Source organism: Lissotriton vulgaris, chromosome 2_1, assembly GCF_964263255.1.
Source record: "Lissotriton vulgaris chromosome 2_1, aLisVul1.2, whole genome shotgun sequence".
Classification (NCBI taxonomy): Eukaryota; Metazoa; Chordata; class Amphibia; order Caudata; family Salamandridae; genus Lissotriton; species Lissotriton vulgaris.
This window is the reverse complement of record NC_141687.1, coordinates 67,917,322-67,934,070: the sequence shown is the minus strand read 5'-3', so window position 1 is coordinate 67,934,070 and position 16,749 is coordinate 67,917,322. Positions and strand designations below refer to the sequence as shown.

General features: G+C 43.2%; 1 protein-coding gene across 3 annotated transcripts in view; it reads right to left on the bottom strand.

Moving 5' to 3' along the window:
- The window catches only part of TNS1 (tensin 1), a 1,287,061-nt gene that overhangs the window by 366,801 nt on the left and 903,511 nt on the right, over positions 1-16,749 (bottom strand). For all 3 annotated transcript variants that reach the window (XR_015308332.1, XM_086954487.1, XM_086954486.1), the window contains 2 exons: positions 13,460-13,524; positions 9,428-9,511 (listed from right to left, as the gene is read on the bottom strand). Coding sequence is in view for 2 of the 3 variants with exons in the window: in XM_086954487.1 (XP_086810613.1) it covers positions 9,428-9,511; positions 13,460-13,524 (149 nt within the window). In the remaining variant the exon portion in view is untranslated. The remainder of the gene's footprint in view (positions 1-9,427; positions 9,512-13,459; positions 13,525-16,749) is intronic.

Genomic DNA, 16,749 nt, shown 5'->3' with positions numbered 1-16,749 from the left:
GATAAACTGGGTGCCTCTCGCTCACACTTCTTCATTCATCACACCGCTAAGCGCTGCGTCCCATCACATGATAAATTTGCGGTCATTACATATGACATGGAAACACTTCCCAAACAGGATCAAAAACAAATACAACACCTTACCAACCACACACTCCACATGGTATATCTAGCACACTTTCCATCTTCAGCACCCCACCTAGGGGTAGTATGACTATACAAATGTTGTAATGCAATCCGATACAATGGGTACCACACAGATGTGTACCATAAACGGATACTAACTCACGTCCTTCCTACATACGAGTGAATGGCTTTGACATCACATGATGGTTCTGAACCCCTGCAAAAATGTTTTATTTGTCAAATGTAACCTTGTTTCTGGAATAACAGGGGAATCCACCATCTAAAGGGAGCTGTCTGAGGGAGATGCAGCACGTCACACGCAACGCGTCAGCCAACGAATCCTCCTGAGAGCTGGGTAGGATGATCCTGGCTGCAGGGAGCCCAGTGCTTCCTTCGCTGCAGTGACCAAGACAACATTACTGGGGTTCAGGGGTGTGTGGGGCAGTGCTTGAAATGGAAAAATAGTAGTGCAGGTACTCTATACCAGAGTACCTGTTTGTTTGTGAGAAGTGCCGGTACTCTTCAATTAAAAGTGTTGCGTCACGCTTGAGAAGTGCTGGTACTCTTCAATTAAAAGTATTACATCACGCTTGAGAAGTACCGGTACTCTTCAATTAAAAGTATTACGTCACGCTTGAGAAGTGCCGGTACTCTTCAATTAAAAGTATTACATCACGCTTGAGAAGTGCTGGTACTTTTCAATTAAAATTATTACGTCACGCTCGAGAAGTGCCGGTACTCTTCAATTAAAAGTATCACGTCACACTTGAGAAGTGCCGGTACTCTTCAATTAAAAGTATTACGTCACGCTTGAGAAGTGCCGGTACTCTTCAATTAAAAGTATTACGTCACGCTTGAGAAGTGCTGATACTCTTCAATTAAAAGTATTACATCACGCTTGAGAAGTGCCGGTACTTTTCAATTAAAAGTATTACGTCACGCTTGAGAAGTGCCGGTACTCTTCAATTGAAAGTATTACTTCACGCTTGAGAAGTGCCCGTACTCTTCAATTAAAAGTATTACGTCACGCTTGAGAAGTGCTGGTACTCTTCAATTAAAAGTATCACGTCACACTTGAGAAGTGCCGGTACTCTTCAATTAAAAGTATTACGTCACACTTGAGAAGTGCCGGTACTCTTCAATTAAAAGTATTACGTCACACTTGAGAAGTGCCGGTACTCTCCCACGCAAAATAAAAAAGTGGCAGCACTCCGTACTGGATAGCACTGGCCCATTTAAAGCACTGGTGTGGGTCAACCGCACCCTAATTATCACTGTCTTTCATGACCAAACTGGGGACAGGACAGCCATCATCCTTGCTTGCATTAAGACCCATGGAGCAGTTACTTTCCCCTGTGAGCTGTGGGAACCCCTGCCCTACATCACCTCTACAACATGGAGATAGTGTATGGAACTATATGGATGTCCCGCTAGTCAAGAATTTGTGGACACGCGGTACACGTTGGAATCGTCAGCTCTGCTTGAGGTCAGATATTACACGGAAGAGTCACTGAAACCATCTATACTTGATTGAATGAAAGGGCTTTGTGGTTACTTTCCACCTGGCGCTTGGATTGCATTCCCCCACTTGCATTACAAATGGAAGGCATTAAAGTTGGTTAATGAGACGCGGCTAGTGTGGGCCAAGTGGCACAAAGCGCTCCGTTGAGCATGCCCTGTTGCTTTAAACGCGGAGCTTTGAGGGCCAGGAGCTGCGGTGACTGGTTATCTGATGGGCAGAGCTGGGCTCTATTCACGGGGCCTTTATCTGCAGAGTGCAGGAAGCCCAGAGTCCCAGCACGCTTTATCAGTCCTGATCGCAGCGGCAGGAAGCTTCTAGAAACAATGTAGAAACCGGAAGCTGAGAGCGCTCAGCGGGGATTCCGTGGAGACCAGAATATCGCCTTTCGTGCAACATGAGGTAGCATGCATTAGCGTGGCATAGAACCGCCATTCAGGGGTACAATGACGCCCTGACAACACTGCGTGCTGTGTTTGTTGGTAACGCCCCCTCCGAGACCTAAGTATCCTTCAGTGCAAAGAAGAGCCCCCTCGCCTTGGATATCACCCAAATGACAGGGACAGCCACCAAACCTGTGATAATCAAAGGTCAGTCCTAGGGGAGCTGAGAAATGATTGTTATTTCCGGTGGGTTGCTCCAAGAGTGGCCCACATACTGTGACGTCATAAAGATGGGACTCCATGTTGCAACTTTCATCCTGCGGAATCAAGCACACTTAGGGGTTTTGTTTACTGACTGTATTACAGGGCTCGAGTCAACGTACCACGCGGGTGGACGGCGTCCCCACACTTATTTTACCAGGTGGACGCCATCCCCCCTGCCAAACAGCTGGACTTCACTCTTTGGCCTCGCTGGGACGAGATCGGAGCGCACCCATCGTGACGTCACTTCCGGCCGTGACGTCACTTCTGGTGACAGCGTCCCCCCCCACTTCTCTTTTTAGGACTCGTGCTCTGCTGTATTATCATGTAGATGCTACGGTCATTGGTATTTACTCTCCGCGTACTCTACTGTTGGAGAATTTGAACGCTCCACTGCAGAATGTACATCTGTGTCTGGCATTACTTCCTACTGGATTTCTGATTACTTTTCATTTACTTTGCTGTTATGGAGAGGGATCAATACACAGTATTAATTATTCTGAGGTATTAGTTAGGGGTATGTTTATAGACTATAATTTTAAACGATTTTGTTAATTCCTGATTTCGAGTTTAATTGAAATTTGAAAAAGAACTTAAATTTAGCACAATGCAATTTTGTGTAATATTTACTTTATGTACACACATCTCGAGAGACACCAGGGAAAGCTGGTTCACGCAGAAAATGTCAGGTGGGGAGAGATTTTCTACTGAAACCAGCTTCCTGCCGGTATGTTATGAGATGAGGCATGTTTACACAGGGTGTGTGTTTGGGTATAAAAAGTGAGGTAATACCGGCAAAGCACAATTCTCTACAAAAACTCGATTTCATGAAAGTGCCATGGATTTAAAATAATTTTAACATCTTAATACTTGCACGATTTTGCTCACCCGTGCAGATAGCATAGAAGACTTGATGGTAGAAGTTCAATAGCTTTTATTTAACATGACTAAATGACCAGCCTGTTAATATTTCACGTATTGTGTTACCATGTAGAGTGACCAGTCCACTATAGCAATGCCGTCTTCTGTCAGTAACCAACCTTATTGATTACCACTGCCTGCATCTTTCCACTTACTCTGCTGTCAACGAGGGAGCACATCATTCTTTCTGCGGCTTCAACATTGAATTAAGGCCCATTTTCAGGGGCTTTACCGGTCATTAAAGGATCGCTCCCAACAGTAATTGGTCCAAACTGCTGGTGAGGGCCTGAAATGAAGCTTGAGGGACTATAAGCCTGATGCAGGGTTTGATGCTATTAGAACATGGAACAGAATCGGGGTACAAATGTAAATTATAAAGTTGAAAACAGAAAGACAAACACTAGAATGCTGAAGGTCTAAACCAAGGCACAAAGAGATGATGGGCGGAGCGCTGAAAGTTTTCAAACTCTCACCCCCAGTCAGAGATCTGGGTTGCAACCATCATCATTTTTTAGCTCATTTCACCACCCCAGTTAAGACCCATCTATATGCAAATAAGTCTTGGCCCTGTTCTTCATAGTAACAGTCCAGGCAGAACTGCCAAGCCAGGTCTTCCCTGAACCGGAAACAAGCATCCTGGGCCGGTTTCAGGACATCACCCTTCATCAGCCAGGCTAACTTGAATCCAGTGGCAGAGTGAGCAAGGGACCCACGTCTGGGCATACCCTGCCAACCTAGGGTGAACAAAGCAAACACAAGGTCTAAACCAGCCATTACGAGTCCTCTCTACTCCAGTGCCTTGAGTTCAGCACCTAGCACGTTTACTCTTTAAACCGTAGTCCCATAACATAAAAAGTAAGGATTTTAAAAAAAGTTAAATACTAGTGTTAGACACCATGTGAAAAATGATGTTTACATCAGATGACTGTTCTTCTTGCTCTTTTTGGTTGCAGTGGGCCGGTGGTCTGCAGAGTGCAGGTTTTTGCATCTTTGACATGTAATTCAATGTGTCTTTGCTGGCTCGACGTTTTCCTTGGTTTTTTTTTAACAGAGTTTTATATAGAGCGAACATGACCCGGTATCGGGTATCAGAGCGCTTGCATAGCACCAGTTGCGTTACATGAGGACACATCCGTATTTTTGATAGGCAGGGGAAGATAAAGTGATTTGCCCAGAATCACAAGATGTTCATTGTCATTGCCAAGACTTGAACCCAGTTCCCCAGATTCGAGGTCGACCGCCCTAGCCGTTAGGCCGACTCCTCTCGCCAAGCTTTGGGGGTAATGCACAGGAACCTGCTCTTTATTGGTACTAGAAAAGATTTCAAAGCAAAAAAGTGCATCAATGTGCACCTAGATGAGGGACCTCTAGACAGGACTTTTGGAGAAACAATCAGAAGGATTCTTAAAGGAGTCTGGGATAAAGTGCAATATTTAGGAGTTGGCGTAATGAACCTACATGCGCTTTCTGCCAGATCACCGACAGACTATTGGAAACAGAAATATTTCGTGGACAGAGTATCGTGTCAAAATAGAGGTAAAATATATAGGACCAATTTATGGGGAAGGATTTACTATTCTTAACTCCCCATGCATGTACCTTGAAGACATACATATTATTATGGGACATATATGTGGCATTACATATTATAAAACTTTGTTTACCTATAGAAAATTACCTTCACAATATTTGTCCTCATTCTTGACATATTTTGTCCCACAGTATTTTTGTTTCTGATATTCTGCCTGAATGCCAACTTTTTCATTTCCAAGATACAGTTTTGGAAAGCAGACAACTATACACTTTACAAAGTTTGTCATCAGTTCAAAACTTTGCCCGTATGCAAAGCTTACTGAGAAAAATCGATTTTGCTAAACAATTTTCAAGCAACACATATTTTTTTGTGAGAAGTAGTTCGACCTCTGTGTTTAGAAGTGATTGTTTCACCCAAAATCTATTTTGTAGGATTTTTCCCATCATGTATTTTGAGTGTCTCTGTTTATGTACTTCACACAGCTTGCAGTGTTTTTGGAAATAAATACAAAACTCCAGAGAGGAAAACGTTAGACACTCCACACACTCCTGGGTGTCGCCTGTTGAATGATTATGAGTGAGAAACTAGATCCATTCAGCAATGTCAGTTTTACTAAAAACTCATTTTGGTGCCCCAAGGATGCCCACCACTGAGACCACCAGGAATGGGGACCCAGAGGGGCCAATCTCCTTGTCTGCCTACGCTCAGCATCAAGAAGTATTTTTAAAATATTGTTCTATGAAGCACAGTGTCTTTACACTCGCATCGTTCAGATGGCGGTGTCTATATACAAGCTCCTGCTGTATACAATGTTCTGCATCAGTACAAAGCAGGCAAGATGACAGACATAATGAATAATTTAAAACATGGCACGCCGCCTTCTGATTCTGGTCATGGTGCCCATTCAAAAGCGATGTCGATGTAAACTAAACACCGCCTCTAAGCGCTACGACAGACTGGGACATTGACGCTGTCGATTGAGCTGGGTCTATTTCTGGCGTCATCCTGCATGGATATTAATGCACGAGACAGATTTGTGAATCACCATGGAAAAGACATATGGTGTTTTCATCCTCGGTTGGATGCAGTTGGTAGTTCTGTTAGCACAAATTGCTTTAAAACATCAAAGAGAATAACATCAAATGTATCTGTACTGTACTACACTTTGCAATGTTAGGATGATGCTGATGGTTCGATGGGCACATATTTGTAACACTGGGCATAGTTGGCGGAGTTGTACTACACAGCACTACACGAACTGCAAAAAAACCTCAGCCGCACTATGCAGAGCTAAGCGAGCAGTGGAGGACGATAGCAAAATACCGTTCCCGGTGATTGCACAGTGCCGGATTCTTGTCCGCACTGTGCAATCATTGCGAACGGCCATGCACAGTGCAACCGTTCCCTGCTTTCCTTTTCTGCCGCTCGAGTAGATTTTTACTCAAGCGGCAGCTTTCTCAACACGAATGAGCAGTTTCTCAATGCAAGCTGTTGCGAGCATATGCCAGCACTCGCAATAAGAAACCTGACCCCGCATTGAGAAATCTTGCCTGGATGTTGATTTTCCATGCGTGCTCATGCCAACTTGATGTTGATGATCACAAACGAGGTTTATTTTCCTCGATCACGGTCGCCAACTTGACGTTGACGAATGCGAGCGAGGAAAAAACAACGCTACACAATGCGAAGTGGAATTTTTCAGAACTCCGCGATCTCTGTGTAACGTGAAGTGCAGGAAACTCTGCAAACGCTGCTAGCGGAGCGGAGTTCACCACCCAGGGTTACATATTTGCAGTTCGTGCATGCCTCCAAAATGGACCAGCCTCTTCGGGAAACTGCCCTGCTGCTGCACACCTCTCCACAGGTGCAGTCTGGCAGACACTGAAGTCACAGGCGGCACCTGTCTTATGGGGCGCTTGAGGACCCCTGAAGGGTCCCGGTGCAGCTGGAGATGGTGCCGGGGCAGCTGCAGCAACGTGAGTGCCGCTTTGGAGGGGGCAACAAAGGATGTCCTAACAGTGAGGTGCAGCTTCTGACTCCACCTCCTTTGAGGAGGGCCCGGGTCCTCGGTGTAAACTCTTGAGGGGGCTCTTGTGAGGTGTACTCATTTCTAGGTGTGAAACAGTTTGCGCTTCCCCTCTAGCGTGCCTATGAAACAACTACATCACAGGTACATGGGGAAAGGAGTTTCCTCATTTGAATGACTTCATACCCTGTACAATTGAGCCAATCCCCACAACGTATTGAGGTGTCACTCAACTCGTGCAATTTATGTATTGCAGAAGAGGCTGCACCAGCGTGTGCACGCCCTTCTGTAATATCAACAGGACGCAGGAGTTCAACAACTGAATGCAAGCGCCTTTTGTACTCTCAAGGTCCTTTGTTAATAGAGCACCTCGCATCTGCATCCCTATGCCCTTTGTTAATATAGCCCCTAGCCTCTGCATCCCTGTGTCCTTTGTTAATAGAGCATCTCGCCTCTGCATCCCTATGCCCTTTGTAAATATAGCCCCTAGCCTCTGCTTCCCTATGCCCTTTGTTAATATAGCCCCTAGCCTCTGCTTCCCTATGCCCTTTGCTAATAGAGCTCCTATGCTCTGCTCCCCTATGTCCTTTGTTAATATAGCGCCTCGCCTTCGCTTCCCTATGCCCTTTGTTAATATAGCGCCTAGCCTTTGCTTCCCTATGCCCTTTGTTAATATAGCGCCTAGCCTCTGCTTTTCTATGCCCTTTGTTAATAGAGCTCCTATGCTCTGCTCCCCTATGCCCTTTGTTAACATAGCGCCTAGCCTTTGCTTCTCTATGCCCTTTGTTAATATAGCGCCTAGGCTTTGCTTCCCTATGCCCTTTGTTAACATAGCGTCTAGCCTCTGCTTCCCTATGCCCTTTGTTAGTAGAGACCCTAGCCTCTGCTTCTCTGTGCTCTTTGTTAGTAGAGACCCTAGCCTCTGCTTCTCTGTGCTCTTTGTTAATAAATCCCATCGCCTCTGCCGTACCTTCACCGAGATCACATTGATAGCGGTAAATCATCGAGACACATTGACAGACGTAAGTCATTGAGAACACATTGACAGACGTAAGTCATCAACAGCACATTGACAGAGGTAATTACCGCATAGTCGTGCAGGGGATGAACAGATCTACATGAAAGAACAGAAGGATGGGAATTTATTGTTTACAAGTTACAACCCTCAAGCTGCTGACACGTGAATTTCACGATGGAGTACTAAAAAAGGGATTAAGTAAGTAATAGAAATATTGAAACGACAATTCACTTGAAGTGCACTAGTGTCTGGTTACAATATCATAGGGATGGGGTGTCCCATTAACATTATAATGCAGAATTCGGTGCAATTTCCCATTTGGCCCAACTCCAGATTTCAGCTAGGCGGTGATGATGGACAAAGAGGTGATAGGCAGGTTGGAGGACTCTGCCATACAACCTGCAAATATGCAACTGATGAAATACCTAGCTAATGGCTGCAGGTGCACAGCACTGTTGCAATTACAGCCAATACTTTGACAATTCGGGTTTATACACACTTGGACTGCGTGACAATGAGTGGTGCTGTGGTTTTTCTATTTGCTGAATTAAAAGACGATTGAGCAAATTCTGAACTTGTAAACAGTTTTGGATGTTAAGAGAGAAAGTGTCTACACCTTTAACAGGAACAACATTATATCGTAGGTTCCATGAAGAGATTTTGGTGACCTGCCTGACTCTTCACTATATCACCGAAAGCATCATTTAATAATAGTAGGTACAAGTTACTTATCTGTAGCATTATTTGTTTGCAGCTTGTTTGTAAAAATGTGCATGTTTGAAATTATCTTGCTATCTAGTGAATTGGTCTAGAATTGTTTGTGATTTCCCGTAAGAGTTTAAAAGTTTGCACCTCAACCAGGGACATGTGACAACTGTCAACACAAGCATCACAACAGTTAAAGCATCAGCATTAATTGTTTCCCAGCATGCACTTGTATGACAATTGTGCAAATGCAAACACAAAAGCATTTGTTTTATCTGTACATAGTGATTGTAAAATGTATATTTTTGTATATTTTATTTTTGTAGCCCTGAAGAAGTCCTCTGGACGAAACGCGTTGGCTACGCTTTGTATGAAGAAATAAGAATAAAAAGAATTTTAAGCCCTACTGAGCGGATTCTTCAAAAATTATTGACTTAATATTACTTATTGTGGAGTGCTGAACCATTGTGTTTTGTTGTGGAATTTGGGGTGAATACCCTGGGGAGCCTAGGGGTATGTGGCTTCAGGTTCTTGGCACCCTTATCTAGTGTGCACAAAGGACCAAATTGTAGATAGGTGTGGTCATATTGCCTTGTACCCTTGGAGCTTTTTTTGTTGTTGATTACAAAATTGGACAAAGCATCTGAATATTCTGCAGGATGTAGAGTGACTTTTAGCATTACAGCTTCAACCACACTTGACTCTGCCTTGTTTTCTTATTACACGCCAAGTGGAAACAACTGCACCAAAAACATGCTTCCTGTGTATGGAAACGTATGTGAATTGTCTCGAAAAAGTAAATTAGTACCCTGCCACTTCCTTATGAGAGTTTAATGTTGGGTTCAAACAAAAGATTCACAGACTCTAAAAGTGAATGCTCCTAGAGAGGGGGCTTCAGCTGTTTGGGATTGAGCTCAACTGGGGCTGAACCTCACCTTTTCTGCGACGGTTGTCCAACTGGGAGCACCTTGTCTTCATAAAACCGCTTCATGGCAAACCTGTCCAGCGCCTGGTCTGCACTGCAAGAGAAAGGGGTCGTCAGCTTGTGTATTTCATATCTGACACTGCGCGAGTCCTCTGCGATTGTGGGCGGAGAAAGAAACTAGTTACTTAACAATAGGTACTTTTGAGTGGGGTGCGAGAAAGTGGTTTCACTTAATTACTTGTAATTAAAGGAAAATTACACAAAATGATGTGCAATTATGTGAAGTGCAAATATGGCATATAGCACAACATTTTGCATGAAATGCACCCTCATCCATTTTGAATGACAGGACGCATTTCACAGTAAACTGTTGCTGCGAACGTGGTGCAATTATGCATCATAGCATGATAGCGTAATTTTAGGTATTGTGCATAACAAAATTATGCCAAGTCCTCTAGTGTTGTTGACATTTTTCTGGGCCTAATCTTGAGCTTGGGGCTATACTAAATTCCCATGATATGCATATATCTAGCGGTTGAGTCCAGAAACACAGGAGTGCTTGAATGACGCAGAAGTTCCTTAAACTCGTCCTATGATAAACACGCAAAATAAATACAATTTAAAAAACTGTTACTTTAAATGAAAAACAATTGCGCCCAACGAAACAAAAGAAGAACAGATGACTACTTTGGGGACCCTATATATATTTTTTAATTTCGGAGTTTTATATAGCGCAAACTTTACCCAAAGGTACCAGAGCGCTTTTTATGAGCACCAGTTGCGTTACAGAAGGACACATTCATTGTTGTTAGGCACAGGCAGATTTTGGGCCATATGTATCAAGCCTTCTTCCCGTTTGCAAACAGGCAGATTCTCAGAATCGGCCCATTTGCAAATTTGAAAAAGCCTTTTATAGAATAGCGAATTGCAAAAATTTGTGATTCTCTATTTTGCAAATGCAATTAAGGAATTGCAAATTGCGATTCCTTAAAGGCAATTCTGGAAGCACCAGAAATTTGCTATTTGGTCTTAAGGAATTGCAAATTACCAGCAACTTCAAGTTGGTGGTAATTTGTGATTTTCTTTAAAACAGCACTTTTTTGATTTTTTAAAAGTGCCATATGTCGCACATACATGTCCTTAGGGCATGTATGTGCGTAAAACGTGCACACATGCATATTTCAGGAGTGCAACAGGGTGTCCTTTTGGCACCCTTGCAACCTTGAAATTGCATTCTCAATTTGTGATTCTCTAATTGGTAATCGCAAATTGAGAATGTCTTCCCATTCATTCCTATGGGCCTCCTAGCCCATAGGAATGAATGGAAAGGTATTCCTTATTTGCGAATCTCAATTTGAAATTCGCAAATAAGGAATATGTAGGATTCGCAAAATTTTTAGCAAACCGTACATACATTGCATTTTGCGATTCTCTAATTGCGATTCGCTAAATATTGCAAATTGAGAATCGCAAAACTCTTTTTTGATACGTATGGCCCTAAGTGATTTGCCAAGAATCATAGGATGTTGAGCGTCGTTGCCAAGACTCCAACCCGGTTTCCCAGATTTGAGGTTGACCGCCCTAGCCGTTAGGCCACATCCTCTCTATTCTGCACGTGCAGTTCAACAATGGGAAGTCTTACCGGGTCCAACCCCCGCATGTGCATTTATGGGAGCAGCACAGGGCTTCAGTGGCATGTTAGACATTACCAGTAGCACTTCAGAACACCAGCCTACCCCCAGTCATGGCCTGCTCCCCTGCGATATGCGACCTTTCAGTTGAAGTTGGATGAGTGTGTGTGGGGAGGTAGAGGCACTGAAACAATCTTTGATTTGCCTTTATAAGTTGTCTCGGGTAAAATTTAAGCTATGCTGGCAGAATTTGGGAAATTTCGGGAATTTCACATTACACTTGTTAAGCAAAATTACCAAAAATATATCATTACATCAGGTTGCATAAATATGCTGCTGTTAGCAGTAAAATTATAGAGCAGGAGCTCAAGAACAACAAGGATAACCAGAATGTGAGCCGATGTTCATGGCAAGTGTGTTTTTCATGCTTTTTTAAATCACAAAATGTGGGCTTGCGTCAATTTTTGATGTGAGGATGCATTTTGTGCTCAAATTATAGCCCTACATGATGGATTTGCATTTCAGATAATTATGCATAACTTCATGCAATTTTGCAAAAATTTCACTTAAAAACTTGAAAACAAATGAAACAATATTCACACACATATCTACTTATCAGGCTAAAATCTTTCTTGAACTTTCTGTGAAGTGACACCCAACCCAACAGCTGGCGTGGTGCAAAGAGGTTGCAATACATTTGTTTGTGTTCCTAGACTTGGTAGACCAGGGCCTGATTCACAAAGGCCTCTGCACTCATGGCAGAAGCGCCGCAGTCGTGGGGGAGTCTCCTCACTCAGGGTGGAATTCTCCCTGCTGAGATTCCGCGAGTACAGAGACTCCCCGACGACTGTGGGACCTCCGCTATGAGTGCAGAGGCCCTTTGTGAATCAGCTCCCTATTGTTCTTCATGGGATCCTCTGCCTTATGCTCAGCAGGAATAGACTCCTGGTGGCAGCCTTCGGACGTCGTACGCGGATGCTGATAGTGGTGTATAATCATGATCCTGTCTTGGATACCATTCAAAACACCTCATTGCTATGGATCAGGGTTCTCCAAAGTCGGTACTGGAGAGCCAAATCCATGTCGGGTTTTTAAGATAACTACATTTATCTAAATGGGGATATGCTAAACATCTGGCATGGATCCGATCTTCCAGGACCAACTTTGGAGAACCCTGCATGGATGCTGAGATACAATAGTAACATTAGGAAAACGAAATGTTATGTTAGAGTATTTGTAAAGCGCATGGCTGACCCAGCACCGGGGAATCCCAGCGCTTCCTACTCTTACAACAGTGGTTAACCACATTATGTTGTGAGTACTCCAGGTACCAAATTTATCTTATCAGCACCACGGATCTTCGGATCATAACTTCACAACCAGAGATTTTAACTTTGTTATATAAGACAAGTAAAGAGGAACTTCACTGTGTGGGCTCTATGGATTGGGAGGCAGCCGCTTTGGCTTAATGGATACAATATTATTAATTGACCACCATGGAAACCAATATGAACATCAACATTAATTTATCACAACTAGCGATGGGACTAGCCTGAAAGCATTGGCCTATACACAGACTAGACCCCCTTATAGTGTGTGTGACACAATGTCTTATAGGCCCTGGGATTGGTGTCATGATCACAACAACAATGACCACAGTGTGTAGGCTTGTGGCAAGAAGCACGGATGTATGATAATACAACGTGATCATTTTGATCGTGGTACTTTGCATCACGGATTTTACAACGCAAGTCGTTACAACGACTTGCGTTGGAGGGCGCGGATTGAGGATTATTATAATTTTATATTCCAACACCAGTCCACGTAACAGTAAGGAAAGTGTGGGAATATAAAATTACAATATTCCTTAACCAACAGCGCCATCCAGCGCAAGTCGTAGTAACGACTTGCGTTGTAATGGCAGCGTGGTAAAGGTCGTGCGGTGTAAACACCGCGTTGCAAATAACGTTTACCGATTAGCACCCCGGGGGAACTGGTGCCCTGCTAAGAAGGGGTGAGGATATGTTCTTCAGTGAAATCTTATAATTCAGAAAGGGGGAGCAGTAAAGCTTTGTGTTAGAAGGGAGGGAGGAGCTAGTTGTTTGTCAGACATGCCTGACCCGAACATGGCTTGCCGAGAGTTAGGCATGTGTTGGCTGTGCCTGACTTGTGGATGGCGCTTTCAATGTCTCCCATTCTTTTAGAGGCACGGATCCGGGGAGAAGTCAGTCACACACTGGCGGGCCCCTCTGCTTAATCTTTCCAGGTGCCCTGAGTAAATATCCTATTTTGCTAGCAACAGTTCCAAGAAGAGGCGGTCCGGTCCCCCTGTCAGAGGTCTGAGAAGCATAGGGTGTTGCATAGGGTGTTGCATAGGGTGTTGTTGTCAGTGAAACAATGGGCAATCATACCTGGCCGAGATGTTACTGTAGTGCATGTAGGCTGCGATGACCACGCCCGTCCGACCACGGTTCCCCTGCAAGAACAAAAACAAAAGATGCTGTCAGACATTATTCTGAGGGCTGCAGGAAGTGTCAGTGAGTCATGGGGCAGACTGCTTCCGCTACAGCTGCTTTGATCGTCATTGAAATGAACTGGGTTTTATTTTCAGGGCTTGGCACGGAATACATTCCTCTTTGGTCCTGACAACCGTAGAACCAAACAATGAAGGTAGCAGCAACCACGGAACGCATGCCAGGGTGAGAGGAAAAGCATACAGCGCCTCATAGCTGCAAAACACCTATGCAGTTTATCTTTATAAGATCAAAACTGCCCTACTTGCAAATGTGGGGCACTATTTACAGCTCGTTTGCTAATCAGGGCCGCTTTCACTTTTTTTTTCTTCTTCGCAGTTTTATATAGTGCGAACTTGACCCGAAGGTATCAGGTATCAGAGCGCTTTACATGGGCACCAGTTGCTTACACCAGGACACATTCATTCATTCATTCATTCATTTTTGTTAGATTTTTGTTAGATTAAGTATTTGCCCAGAATCACAGGATGTTGAGCGTCATTGCCGAGACTCGAACCCGGTTACTCAAATTTGAGATCGACCGCCCTAGCTGCATCCTTGGTTCTTGGCCCTATTTTCTGTTGCATCCCGCCCTGAGATTTAGTGACATAAAATAAACTACGTTGGCAGTTTAATGGATTTGTCTAAATAAAGTATTTTTCAAGAAATCCAAAAAACAGATTGCTCAGTTCTACATTACTTTCTTAGTTTGTTTCCAGTTCACCATTTTGCGAAATACGATATCATTCCAAACGCAACCACTAGAGGGCAGGACAATACAAAGTAAGAGACCCTCCAGAGCTCCAGGCAGAGAAACAGTGGTTACAAAGTTGTATAGGTATTTCTGACATCAACGTCCAAGGATGACTTGGGGATACATTGACTCAAGATACACCTTGCAGCAATTTACAGTCCAACTCAACATCCTTCTAGATTTGCTGTTAGTAAGAAATTAATTTGCGGTTCATCATTGATTAAATCCATCCCTCCCAACTGTAATTCGATGTTTGCCATGACGCAATACATTATTTATTTATTTATTTATTTATTTATGCATTTTTATATAGCGCGGACTTTACCCGAAGGCGTCAGAGCGCTTCACATTAGGAACAGAAATGAAACATAATGAGAAACATTACAAAAGAGCAGATTACAAAAGCATACGTTACTTACATAAGGTAATAGTGACAATTGTGAGCAAACAAAATACATGAGGTAGTAAAAATTGTGAGCCACCAAAATTACATGAGGTAGTAAAGGTAAAAGTGACAATTGTGAGCAAACAAAATACTTGAGGTAGTAGTAAAAATTGTGAGCAACCAAAAATACATGAGGTAGAAAAGGTAATAGTGATAATTGTGAGCAGACAAAATACTTGAGGTAGTAAAAATTGTGAGCAACCAAAAATACATGAGGTAGTCAAAAGTGCACAAGAGGAAAGTGACAAGTGTGTAGTTATAAGAGAAAACAGAGTATAATTTGAGGTATAATACTGCAATAAATGCTAGGCACACGAACAAGCGTTACGTAGGCGAGGTGGCACTTGTGCAAGTATCAAAGGTAAAAACATGTGAGAGGTAGCAACCGTGTGTTACAAGTGCCATTGTTAATTAGTGCATATCAACCAGTCAGCAATTATAATGTATACGTGCACATTCAGTGAAATAATAAATGTGAAATAAATATAAACACTTTTCAATTTAATAAACTTTTCTCTACTTTTGTATCCTTTCAAAAATCATTCCCACCATTTTTAAGGCAAACTTATGATTTTGGTAATTGTTTCAAGCCCGAAACATAGATAACACAGGCATATAAATATATATATTTTTTGCAAATTCAATCACTCTTGGTGTGTGGTTTTTGAGTTTGAAAAAAGGCGCTCATAACAAATCGTCTTCTCAGCTCAGGGCGTTCTTGAAGGGGTGATGGCCCAGGTACTCCGCCACAATGTGGGGATATTCCATACACCCTATTATGAGTATCATAGGATATAATGCACTTGTAATACTGCGGCCGGGATATCAGTTACTTTTGTGGCGGGGTTCCCCAACCTGTGGGACACTGCGTCAAACATGGAAGATATAAGACAAGTGTCGTCGTCAGTAATGCACTCATTGGGGCCCACCGGCCCTCATTTTTGGGAACCAGCCCTTATTTTTCCTCATCAGACATTTCCAGAGACAAAGAGAAGGAAAAACACCCAACTGAAGAGAAGGAGGAAGAGAAAGACGAAAAAAACCATCGCCTAAGGAGAAAGCAGGAACCAAGAGTGAGATCAAGGGGCAGAGAGCGCCCTGTAGGGGTTTAAAGAGGACTGAGGTAGGTTCAGGACTATGCAGACTTGGTAGTCGCACCAGCCAGGCTTCTGAGCAGCTCCTTTAGAGCACTGGCACTCATTGGTTCACAAATTAAATACTGAATGCACTTATAATACTGTATACTGGTACACTGCAGAGAGCACACCAGACACTTCTGTGACAGGCACCTGTCTGCCAAACTAAATAAGGTGCAAAGACTTTGACAAATATTTACTAAACTTTTAGGGTCCAATACTGGTCTTGCTGGAGGCTGTTCAATGCTTATTGAGGCCTAGTAAGAAATTACAGACCTTTTAAACAAACATGATATTAGGGTGAATTGTAATCTTTATTACACTGGCACACCAGTATAGTAAATATTCATACACAAATAGACAAATAGAGGCATCTAGAGAAATAGCAAGAAGAGAATGTGAGAGGAGTAGGTAAGAGAGAGAACATGTGCTTGTGTGTGCGTGTGTGTGTGTGTGTATATATATATATATATATATATATATATATATATATATATATATATATATATATATTGTCATACCAGATGCCTGTAGCATTTAGGAAAGCACACACAATGCTCTGCCATCCGGCTGTGTACTTCTGTGCCTGCCTCCCTGCTTCACAGTCATTAAAATTGCCGACGCGTTTCGAGGTCCAAAACCTCTTCTTCCAGGGCTGCACAAATGACTCGAGGAAACGTTGCTAAAGATCTGGTATGACAATTACTCACACGGCGGCCTGGCCGTGGGGAGAGGCACCATCGCCTGCTGGAAGAGGAATGCTGTATCCAGTGGGGCGAAGCTGGGGTCGGGAACCTTCGTGACTCAATCAGCACAGTGCTCACTTCAAACCAAGCCTGCTCTCATGCAACAC